This window comes from Ziziphus jujuba, chromosome 5 (assembly GCF_031755915.1).
Source record: "Ziziphus jujuba cultivar Dongzao chromosome 5, ASM3175591v1".
Taxonomy (NCBI): domain Eukaryota; kingdom Viridiplantae; phylum Streptophyta; class Magnoliopsida; order Rosales; family Rhamnaceae; genus Ziziphus; species Ziziphus jujuba.
In genome coordinates, this window is record NC_083383.1 from 28,006,512 (window position 1) to 28,018,930 (window position 12,419).

General features: G+C 32.9%; 1 protein-coding gene and 1 pseudogene across 1 annotated transcript; both read right to left on the reverse strand.

Moving 5' to 3' along the window:
* Positions 1-1,783: 1,783 nt before the first annotated feature.
* LOC125422960 (protein NRT1/ PTR FAMILY 5.10-like) lies at positions 1,784-4,920 on the reverse strand (annotated as a pseudogene).
* A 907-nt stretch (positions 4,921-5,827) lies between these two features.
* On the reverse strand, positions 5,828-9,357 carry LOC107434527 (protein NRT1/ PTR FAMILY 5.10-like). Its single transcript, XM_060817653.1, has 4 exons — positions 8,972-9,357; positions 8,645-8,862; positions 7,540-8,081; positions 5,828-6,815 (listed from the first exon to the last, which is right to left on the reverse strand). The coding sequence occupies exons 1-4, from the start codon at positions 9,111-9,113 to the stop codon at positions 5,999-6,001; spliced, it is 1,719 nt and encodes a 572-aa protein (XP_060673636.1). The 5' UTR covers positions 9,114-9,357; the 3' UTR covers positions 5,828-5,998.
* Between the last annotated feature and the right edge of the window lie 3,062 nt (positions 9,358-12,419).

Below are 12,419 nucleotides of genomic sequence, written 5' to 3' on the forward strand. Positions count from 1 at the left end.
TAGCTATATTTCAAGAGCACAAATGAAGAAGCAAAAGTGAGATCGTGAATAAATGCAGTGAGATGATAAAAATAAACAATACAAAATAAGTGAATCCATGATGGTCAACTCCAATATTCTAATCCCAAATTCAATAAAAATTACTTCTTAGTTTCCTTAATAAGGGTGCTACCACCATTAATGTCCTAATTTATCATCTCTGGCATTCAAGATTTATTGAGGATTTTAATATATGATATGTACAAATTGTGACACATTTAAAATATTTTATAAATTATAAAATATGTATTATACATCTTATAAGCTAATCCCAGGTCCAAATAATGCTTTTGGGACAGGTAGTTTGTTTGTTTATTTTTTGTTTCGTTGTTAATTTATGGTCCCTGCTTGGGAATAATGACAATATTTCTCTCGTATACTTCTTAATTTTGGATTAAAATTAAAAATAAAACCACTTCTTAACTTTATGGGTACTATGACTAATGTCTTATTTTATTACATCTGGGATTTAACATTTATTGAGGATTTATATATATGTTACTAGTTTAGGTGAAAGAGAAACATCCAAAACTATAAAAATATGACATAAAAATATAAGGATATGATGTGTACATATTGTCATACATTTATACTATTCTAATGAATAAACAAGTATGATAAATAATTATAACATGTGTATTATTTAACTAATTATATAGTTTTTTAATTTAGATAATGCTCTCAGTCGGGAAAAAAAAAAAAAAAAAGATAATGTCAATTAGATTTTTTTTCTTTTAAAAAATAAATAGATTCTTTTTTTTTTTTTTTTGGGAAGATAGTATTTCTAATAGGTTGTTAATAAATACCTTAGTATAAAGAATCAATAAAATGAGTCGCAGAATATTTAAAAATAATAAATAATAATAATAAAATGACGAAAATAATGGCTATTCTTTCACTAGGAGGTGCGTAGAAAATGCAAAATATAACATATTTAACTTTAAAGTTCAGGTTGTTTAACTTTGAGATTCAAATGAAGCAAGTCTTTGGTTTCAGTCGTCATAATCATGACTGAAATTTCTGATACGTCATCCAAGCTGTCATTTGAAACCCAAGACAAGTCAAAATAATAAAATATGACACATTTATAAAATTAACATTTATTAATTAATTTAATCCTCTGTTTTTAAAATTCATGATACTATAATTACATTAACACGCCCTCTATTTTTTATGTAATTATGAATGAATTAGATTACAATAAGAGTTTCTTTTAAAAAAAAAAAAAAAAAAAAAAGGGTTTGCGATTAGTGATGAATTTACTGAAAAGACTTCGCATATTTTTTTGAGAATATGAAAACATATTCACAAAGTTTAAGGAAACGGAGAGATTAACGAACTGCGTCAAAAAATAAAATAAAATAAAAGAGAGAGAGAGAGACATTAGTTTTTTTATATATAAAAAAAAAAAAAAAAAAAAAAAAAAAAAAAAAAAAAAAACTTAATTTTCTTCTTGAATTATGTACTTGACAATTTTCTAATTCTAAGATACCCAAAAAGAAAAGTGGTATAACTAACTTAGGTTAAATTAAGCAAACATTTTACAGCCTCACCAAATTTTGTTTGTACGGCCAACTTTATAAAATTTATGAAAACAAAATTTCCGAAATTCTATCCAACTTGTAATGGTCAATCATCCGTCATGATCATATGACATACCATTTTTATTTTTATTTTTGTGGAGTCATATGACGTACACAATGACATTTTTCAATTAATTATCTACAAAACAATGATTAAGAAATTCACCAAACAATCATATATAGAAGTTTAAAATTACATTAAAATATTACAGAAATCTCACATCTATGTTCCTATGTAATTATAGAAATAGCGCTGAAAGAGCACTATTTGTCAAACTCTGGCTTTCTTGAACATTGCTTTGCAAGTTACATTGTCCAAGTGACTGCAGTTATACAGTTAAGGATCTAGTCACTATTATTAATGTTAGTCACTATTATTAATGTGAGACCTAGCAAAATACATGAAGGCAGACACTCCTAATGCACTAAGTCCACCGAGTAACCAATTGAAATAATCTAGGTGTGCTCTATTTAGATCACTTGAAAACCAGCTATCTTTTTCACCAAAAAAAAGAAAAAAAGAAAAAGAAAAAGAAAAAAAGAAAACCAGCTATCTTTGCCACTCACACCAGTTGCTTCATCAATCGCTGCGATAAGAAAGCTTCAGAAAGCTCGCAACACCAACAATACTAAGATACGAGGGCCAATCCAATGCCCCTTAGTTCATTTGGTACCTGATCATAGAAAAACTCTTGCAAACCAACCATGATGAAAACATCAGCAACTCCAAACATAAGGTACGGCGGCAACCACCACACCCTCATTGGAACCGTTGCACTTGTGTAACAACCAAATTGTATTCTTGTGCGGTTTTGAGCCTCTTCATCTAGGAGCTGCAACTACCATGGATAGAGTAGATAAAAAATCCCCAATTCATATCCTCTGTAGCATTGTAATTCCAGATGGTTTTCCAGTAAAGCCTCTTGCTACTGGAACAAAAATACAGTCATGAACGGGAAATAACCAGAATAGCAAGGGCAATGACAGATTGAAGTGAAGCAGCTGATATGTTAAAGCCTGGTATGATTGTTCTATTCATGGTAGCACCTAGCTTGGTAAAGAAAGTTGAAGATTGTGAAAACACAATAGAATACACCAAGCATGTTCCCCACATTGGAACAAGTCTAAGTACTGACTTTGCTTCTTCAACTTCAACAATTGTACTCACTTTCCCATCTTCCTTTATCCCATCTGCTTTAAGGCTTTATGAAGGAACCTGGATGCCAATTTCATCAAAGAAGATATACGCAAGCATTCCAAAGATCCAATTCAGGACAAGTGATTCAGCTACACGAGCTTTTCTATAACTAGGGAAGGAGTTGACACAAAATATTTAAGCAAATGAAAACAGGCCGTCAATTAGTTTTGAAGCAGAGTATTTACAATTTATGAAAGCTTTCTCTTCTTTAAATAATTTGTAGGCAAAGAGATATTTGTTCTTTCTTCCTTGAAAAAAATGGGGGAAAAGAAGAAAGAATAAAAATTTAAGAGGCTATATGGTAATAGTATTAGGCTTTTTGATGTTTCAACAATACCTCACTGCTGTTTCTTTTCCATCTTCTCTCTTTCTAAATCTAAAGCATGAAAGCTACACTAAGTCCTTACTTGAATTATCAAGAAGCTTCGCAAGGTAGTGTGCCATGAGATTCCTCTTTAGTGACAATTGTTGATGAGGGTGTTCTCCAGTTCCTAAGTGCTGCAACAAACACCCTACCAATCCTCAAAAAAGCGCTTCTGTTTTCTAGAGCAATGCTATGCCTATAACTAGTACTTCCAAGCAAGAAAACAACCAATGCAATAGCCATCACCCATATAAGGGATTCCAAATCCTAGACCCGAACTAAGGTTCTCTTATATGTAGCTTATGATCGAAGTTGTTACAAAGCCACCAGCACATACACCAAAATACCACCAATTGAAGAATGAACTTTTGGCTTTATATTCCTCTGGATCTTGTTCATCAAACAGGTCTGCTCCAAAAGACTGAACACAAGGTTTACGTCCACCTTGTGCCACTGCTACTAGATAAAGAGAAAAGAATAACAATATAACTTGGAGCTTAGGAGGAGACGACACAATTTCATCAGTCGGGCACTCAGAAGCAGTGAGAGAAGGAAATGTAACTGATAAAGTCAACAAACCTAGCCCCTACATTTAAGTCAATATCTAAAGGTTAAGAATGTTAGCTAGCAAATATGTTAAAGCTTCAAATTTAATGCTGAAAACCCACATTCCAAGTAATTCCTTACAATACAAGAAAATATTTTTGGTCATTTGTTTCATAAAAAAGATAAAAGCACACACAAATAAATGAAGTATGAAATGATCCATTATTCATCTGGTTCCCTATTTTAAAAACCAAAAAAAATGTTTTAATTTAAACGCCATAACCGCCTCAAGTGCTATTCTTACCCAAGGTTTTGCTAATGTATCTCAAAACTCATTTAACCTGAATTTCGCTATATTCATGAATTAAAAATCTGAATAAGGAAGCATACAAATTGTTGACAGAAATTGAATTTCCTCCCCCCTCCACAACCACCCCCCCCCCCCCCCCCCCCCCTTCTCAACAAATTCCTAATGTAACATAATTGTGAATTGTGATCCGTGTGGACCCCAATGACTGAACTACAAATCAATAAATTCCCAAAATTTCGTCCCAAAATATCAGCTATACATATTTTGAATGGAATAGGAAGATGGAAAGAGGGACAAACCAAAATGTAGAGCAGAGAACCCAAAACAAAGGTGCCATAGCGACCAAGACAATAATCAAGCACAAAGGCTCCCAACAGGGGCAGCAATGACCCCATTCCATCCCATGCGTTCACATTCACTGCTGCCATGGCCGTGGATTGTCCCAGTGGCACAGTCAGACAGCTGACCACGTTGGCACCGATCCCACCATATGCAAACCTCTCCGCAACCTCCACAGCTATCAGAACACGACACAATCTTCATATTCAACTGTAATTATTGAGAAAATGTTGTCCTCCAAACCATCTTTCCAACTTATAATGTACGGCATGTTGACATGACAATCATGTCATAATATTTCCCATTATAAGCTGGGAGATAATTCAAGAAAATCAAATATATATACATATATACGCATAAAAATATAAATATATGAAGTTGGACTTTGATAGCATTACCAATTATAAAACCGGAGAATCTCCTACCGCCAGAGAAGGATCTTAGGATGGGCCGGGTGGCCTTTGTAGTCAACAGCGCTGTCGATGGTGTCATTTAGAAGTGGGACTTCAGCCTCGGAACCAAAGTGGCTGGAACTGGCCATTGACTGACTAGAGCGCTGCCTTGTTCAGAGAAATTACTGAATAACTATTTACTAGTGCCCTGGTAAATATTGACAAAAACTTCTTTCTTAGCAGCTTTTGGAAAACTAAAATTATCCTTCTAAGCTTTTTATAATTTCTTCATATCTCTAATGGAACTTAGTCCAAATGCGGCATTTTCTCTTTCAATAAGAGTTTGGTGATCATGCATTATATAAACTCAAATAATGGCATTATGGATAATATATGCAGGCTGAAAACAATGAAGAATATAATAGTGACAAACATATCAAATAGATAATTCCATAAATAAAAGACAAATATCATACATGCCCCACCTATTATGGGACTCAAATCTCAATGGGGATGGGTGAGGAAGGAGAAAACAATTATTGTTGGTTCAGTTATAAAGTGACTGGTTGCACCATGCTAACTGGTTGCACCATGTCACCTGGTTCGGTTGCATATAAGTTTTTCTCGTGCTTAGTAATTAACCGAGCCAGGATAAAAGAACAAGTATCAGAGGACGTATTCCGAAGGCAAAAACAAAATCTGCCGGTGCTATACCCTTCCTACATGTATATAAGTCAACTGCCCTTAAAAAATAATAATAATAAAGAGAGTTTAAAATGCAATAAATTGAAATTTAAAGGTTCAAAAATGCAACTTCCCTAAAAAAGAGGTAACTATAATGCAATTAACTCCTAATTAAACACTTCTTTTCTTTCAGTCGAACCATGTACTTGCCATTTTTCTTTTATAATCTTGAGGAACCCAACAAAGAAAATGGTATGCTTAATTTATATGTTAATTAGTTAAGCAGTTTTTTACAGTCCCATCAAATTCATTAACAAACCAACTTGATAACATTTCTGAAAGCATTTCCTATTTGTAATGTACAATCTTCCATTATCATATGACGTAAATAATGACATTCATTAATTGCTTACAACATATTGATTGAGAAATTTTTACAACTATAGAATAAGTTTTAAAATTACATTCAAATATTACAGAAATTTTACATCTATATTCCTTTCTAATTACGGAAATAGCATTGAGAGAGCACTATTTGAGTATTTACATTATATCCCTCTTATTATAAATGTATGACTTAGCAAAATATATGAAGGCAGCCAATCCCATCACACTAAGTCCACCAAGTAACCAATAGAAGTAATCAAGGTGTGCTTTATTCAGATTATTAGAAAACCAGCTATCTTGGCCATTCCCACCAGTTGCCTCATCAATGGCTGAGATAAGAAAGCTACTTAGAAAGCTCCCCACACCAAAAATACTAAGGTACAGAGCCAGTCCTATGCTCCTAAGTTCATTTGGAACCTGATCATAAAAAAACTCTTGTAGGCCAACCATTGTGAAAACATCTGAAACTCCAAACAGAAGGTACTGAGGAACCAACCACCACACACTCATAGGAACTGTTGCACTTGGTATATCGACCAAATTATATTCTTGTGCAGTTTTAAGCCTCTTCATCTCAATTATAGCTGCAACTACCATGGAAATAGCAGATAAGAACATCCCAGTGCCTATTCTCTGTAGCATTGTAATGCCCGATGGTTTTCCAGTAACGCACCTTGCTACTGGGACAAAAACACGGTCATAAATTGGAATGACTAGGACAATGGTAAGGCTCAAGACAGACTGAAGTGAAGCAGCTGGTATGTCAAATCCTGGAATGATTGTTCTCTTCATAGTAGCACCTTGTTTGGTAAAGAGAGTGGATGACTGTGCAAATACAATAGAATACACCAAGCACGTTCCCCACATTGGAACAAGTCTAATTACGGACTTTGCTTCTTCAACCTCAACAATTGTACTCACCTTCACATCATCATTTGCACCATCTGGTTTAAGCAAGGCTTTATGAAGAAACCTGGATTCCAATTTCATAAAAGGAGCTTTGATATAATCAAGCAATCCAAAAATCTAGGTTACGGAAAAGATTTTCAGCTAGATAAGAGCTGTACAACAAGGGAAAAAGTTGATACAAAAAATTTCAGTAAGTCCAGAAAAGGACTTCTATTATTTTTCAAGAGTAAGGTTGCAGTCAAGAGTCATTTTAGGAGTTCTAAGAGTGCAAAGTCAATTTAGTATCCAATCTACAAGCAAGTGTATGGAAGCCCAATGATAATTCAACAAGCGTTATAGAGGCAACGATGGATCCGGCAGCTACTTCATAAACAATAAATGCAGTACTTCAAACACATGATCAATATAATTGAAAGAATTTCATGTAATGAAAATCATCTACTGTGATTTTCAAATCAATGTCAAGAGAAACAAAATAATCCTATCAAATGCTAAAATTCAAATAGTCTAATATACCACATAAAAATCATATATAGTGTGGATACCTATAGGAAATCTTAACAAGTTATGAAAAATTTTCTCTTCCATAATTAATTTATAGGCATATAGATTCTTGTTTTTTCTTTCTTAAAAAAATAGGGGAGCAAAAAGAAAGAGGAAGAAAGAATTTAAAAAGATTTTTAAGAGGTTATAGTATTGGCCTTTTGATGTGTCAAAAGTACCTCATCAACGTTGCTTTTCTGTCTTTTATCCCTTCTACATCTAAGGATTGAAAGCTAAATCCTTACCTGAATTGGGCAGAACCTTGGTGAGGGAATGCTTCATGAGATTCCTCTTCAGCTACAATTGTTAATGAGGTCATTCGCCAGTTCCTAAATGCTGCTACAAACACATTACCAATTCTCAAAAATGGGCTTCTGGTTTCTCGGCTGATGCTATACCTATAAGTCATACTTCCAAGCAAGAAAACAACCAATGCAAGGACCATCATGATACAAGGGATTCCAAATCCTAAACTCCAACTAAGGTTCTCTTGTATATAGCTTATGATCGATAATGTTACCGTGGAACCTGCACATACACCAAAATACCACCAATTGCAGAATGAACTTTTTGCTTTACTCTCCTCTGGATCCTTTTCATCAAACTGGTCAGCTCCAAAAGCCTGAACACAAGGTTTATGTCCACCTTGTGCCACTGCTACCAGATAAAGAGAAAAGAATAACAATATAACTTGGAGCTTAGGAGGACACGACACAATGCCGTTAGTTAAGCACTCAGAAGCAATGAGAGAAGGAAGTATAGCTGACAGAGTCAACAAACCTAGCCCCTGTATTTGAGTCAATATTTCAAATTAAGGGAAGTACGTTAGCTAATCAATATGTTAAAGCTTAAAATTTAATGCTGAAACCAACATCCCAAATAATTCCTTACGCTAAAAAATATATATATTTTCTAGTCATTTCTTTCATAAATAAAAATAAAACACAACCCATGAGTACAAAATGATTTCACACACAAAATCTACCGACTTTACAATATATGAAATGGAGTAGATTTTGATATTCTAGCTATTGAGATTGCTATTGACTACCCGACTTGTTAATCCTATTCTTTTATCTTAAACTAAATGTAGCTTGTATTAATTGATAAGGAAAGCATGGTACTAGCTGATAAATTCATCAAGCATATAAATATTGTCATAAAACTTCATATACACAAACCAAAATTTCCCCACTAATTCTTAGTTTACATACTTGGGGTCTGTTTCGACCCAAAGACTCAAACCCAAATCCACAAATTCCAAAAATGCCATATTTCCAAAATATCAACAAAAGCAGCTATATGCATATATAGAAGATAGGAGGAGAAAGAGCGAAAAGAAAGACAAACCAAAATGTAGAGCAGAGAAGCGAAGACAATGGTACGGTATCGGCCAAGAAAAGAATCTGCAACAAAGGCTCCCAACAGAGGCATCAACGACGCCGTTCCGTCCCATACGTTGACGTTGACAGCCGCCATGGCCGTGGACTGACCCAGCGGCCCAGTCAAATAGCTTATGAGGTTGGCGCCGATTCCGCCATAGGCAAACCTCTCCGCAACCTCCACAGCTAAATGTACATATCAGAATACAACCCAATACAGCATTCTTCATCATCTTCAAATTAGACTCTCAAAATGTATAAAAGAATTCGATTGGGTGATAAAATGGAGCATTACCAATGATAAAACCGGAGGATCTCCAACCGCCGGACATGGATTTTAGAACGGGTCGGCCTTTGTAGTCAACGGCACCATCCACGGTGTCGTTTAGCAGCAGTGGTGCTTCGGTGTCGGAATCGAAGAGACTTGAGCTGGCCATTTCGACTGACCAATACGACGCTACTTTCTTGCAAAGCTTTACAATTTTCTCTTATACATCTGAAAAATTCAGCATTTTTCCTTCTTCTAATTAAGAGTTGGTGAACACTGCAAACTTTGCAATGGAGAAGAAAACTCACAAAACTTTTCTGTGATTTTTGTTAAGATCATTGTAGCAGTTATTGGATAATGTATGTGGACGGAATACTAGTGTGGATTGGAATTACAAAAATCGCATGGGTGGGTCAAACCTACCGTGTCCTTTGTTATGTTAAGATATATTACTGTGTGAAGTTTCTTCCTTGGTTGTTATTAAAAAGTCAATAATGTTTGGCACTGCAATTTATGCAAATTAGGTGTTAAAATGATCATAATGAATTTATTTTTTTCAGCTTTCAAAATTTAAATATTTTTTTCATCAAATTTATACTGGTATATTTGGTATTGAATCTAATAGAATTACCGTGTATTAAATTTATTATGTATTAATGTATTTTACATCTTAAAACGGATTAATATACTTATGTGAATAGGCATAGCAACATGGATTAACGTGAAATTTATAAAAAATACTCTTTTAAAGATTTCTCGTGTGAAATTTTAGGTCTAGATGTTATTTAGGTATGTTTGGATTTTTTGAATGATGAAGGAGATTAGGGTTTATTTAATCATACTTTGATAGTTTTTATTACTAAAATTAAAGAAGCCATGCAGTTTTCAGAATATTGTCCTATCAATTTATGCACTATGATGTATAAAATTATTGTCAAGAAATTAGTGAATAAACACAAACTTTTCTACCTTAGCTAGTTTCTTCTTAACAGAGTGCTTTTGTCCTAGGTTGATGGACTGTTATGGTTGCTTTTGAAACAATGCACAGTATTGGAAATAAGAAGATGGGAATGAATTTTTAATGGCCTTAAAGATGCATATGAGCAAGGCTTATGATAGAATTGAATGGAATTTTATTCAAATAATAATGGAGGTTATTGGTTTTGACAAAGTTTGGATTAGTTTAATTATGAAATGTATTTCCACTGTTTCTTAATCTTTTATGATATTTGGAATGGCTAGTGAGATGATTTGTACTAATGGAGGATTAAAATCAAGAGATTTTTTTTCTCCTTATTTATTCTTATTATGTGCAAATGGTCTGTCTTACCTTTTTAAAAAAGCTGCTTCTGTGGGAAATCTTAAAAGAATTTAGGTTGCAAGGGGTGCTCCATATGTGTCATATTTATTCTTTATTGATGATAGTATTTTCTTTGCTAAACTAGATGTTAAAGATTATGATACAATTTTGAATTTAGTACAACATTATGAGGGAGCTTCGGGTCAATAATTTAATTATAGGAAAATAGTTGTTACGTTCAGTTTGAATGCAGCTTCTGATGATAAAGATACTATCTAAAATAAGAGGGATGTATTCAATTTAGAGTTTGATGGATTTAAAATGAATTATAGACTTTAAAGGATTTGATGGATTGTTATGAAATTCTACAGACTCCATAAAGATTTTATAAGAATCCAATGAAATCTTTGGATTTAAAGCTGGATTTTATATTGACAATTTTCTTCACAATTTCCCTGTTAAAATCCTTTCAAATCCATTAAAATCCATCATTTTTTAAAATCTTTTAAAATTAATGACTTTTTAAATACCACCAGATTTTAAAAGAATTCTATAAAGTCCTAATTGAATACATTTAGATTTTAATGGACTTTTATAAAATCCATTAAAATCTGAATTGAATATCATTAGATTTGTATGGACTCTCTTAAAATCTAAATTGAATACCTCAAAACTTTAAAAGACTTTTAAAATCCTTCAAATTCTAAATTGAATACATCCCCCTAAGTTTTCAGGTGCAAAGCGAGGATGGGAATGGAAAGTATTTATGTTTACCCTTTTTATTGGAAGGAAAAAAAAATTAGGTTTTTCAATCAATCAAAGAATGGGTTTGGAAGAAAATTGCAAGATGGAAAAGAAAGTTACTTTCTAAGGCTGGGAAGGAAGGTTTGGTCAAGGCAATAGCTCAATTTATTTTAACTTATTAGGTGAGTTGTTTTAAATTACCAAAGAGTTTATTGTATGATCTAAACAAGATAATGACTTTCGTTTTGGTTGGACTGCTGTGAAGGTAAAAAGCACATTAGTTGGGTAAATTGGGATCTCAGATGTGTCAACCTAAATCTTTTGCTGGTTTAAGTTTTCGATATGTGGAGGAGTTTAATAGAGCTTTATCAACTAAGCAATGTCTAAGATTATTGAAACATCTAGAGAGCTTGGCTAATAAGGTCCTAAAGGTCTGCTATTTTCCAAATACATCTTTTTTTTTAGGTTGGAGTTGGAACTACACTGACAAGATCCGCTTCGGGAATCCCCAAAAGATCTCAAGAGTAGTCTCGTCTAATGAAGTTCCGATGGACAATGCCTAGAGCATACCCAATAGGACCTCATTTAAACTACAAACAAACAAACACATGCAATATCAAATAATATCTAAATATATAAAAATAAAACCACAACAACATATAAGTCCACAACCATGATTCACAATAGGCCATGACTAAATATACATAATAAAATTACTACCGTATCCAATATTTAGGTTAAAATATTCTAAGAGTATTTGTAAAATTTAGAAATATAATTGATGTGAAGAAGTCTAGAAAAATAAAGATAACAAAGAAAGATAAATACTATTGCTACTGTGGAAAACATGGAACAATGAGTGATGCCTAAGGTAGACTATTAGCTAAGTACTGGACCTTGGAGAATAAATTTAAAAACAAATAAAATGTAAAAATAATTCAGTAAGTGGCATAGCACAATAGAAGAATAATATTTTATTTCTATAATATCTTTTGTCTCAAGATCTCTCATTCCACTCTTTTGAAAGATTCCCCATTTAAAAATCATTTCACAAAATCGAACTTATACCCCAAATCAATATCATAAAATCGATGCTCAAATAGTATAAAATCAATAACCATTAAAATATTATAAATTGGATTAATTACGATATAAATATGAGCATAAATTAATGTAAATATAATTTTACAAAATAATTATGAAAGTGCAATAAAATCATAAATATCAAAAAAATAGAATTGTACATAGAAATATAAACAATATACCATACGATATATCTAATGCTATTAAGTGGTGCACAGCATCCCAGAACACCATCAGACAGTAAAAAAATAAAACCTGTGGATAAACCTACCTCATGATCCTTAGCATCTAATGGTATTGTGGCAAAATAGTATAAAATCAATAACCTTTAAAATATTATAAATTGAA

Bases quoted from the DNA above. Each gene is read 5' to 3' on its own strand.
- LOC107434527 (XM_060817653.1), bottom strand. From the start codon at position 9,113: ATGGCCAGCTCAAGTCTCTTCGATTCCGACACCGAAGCACCACTGCTG. The intron at 8,082-8,644 runs GTTTGTCTTTCT...ACTCAAATACAG, and splicing joins CTTCTCTGCTCTACATTTTG to GGGCTAGGTTTGTTGACTCT. The intron at 6,816-7,539 runs GTAAGGATTTAG...ATTGGAATCCAG, and splicing joins CAAGGTTCTGCCCAATTCAG to GTTTCTTCATAAAGCCTTGC.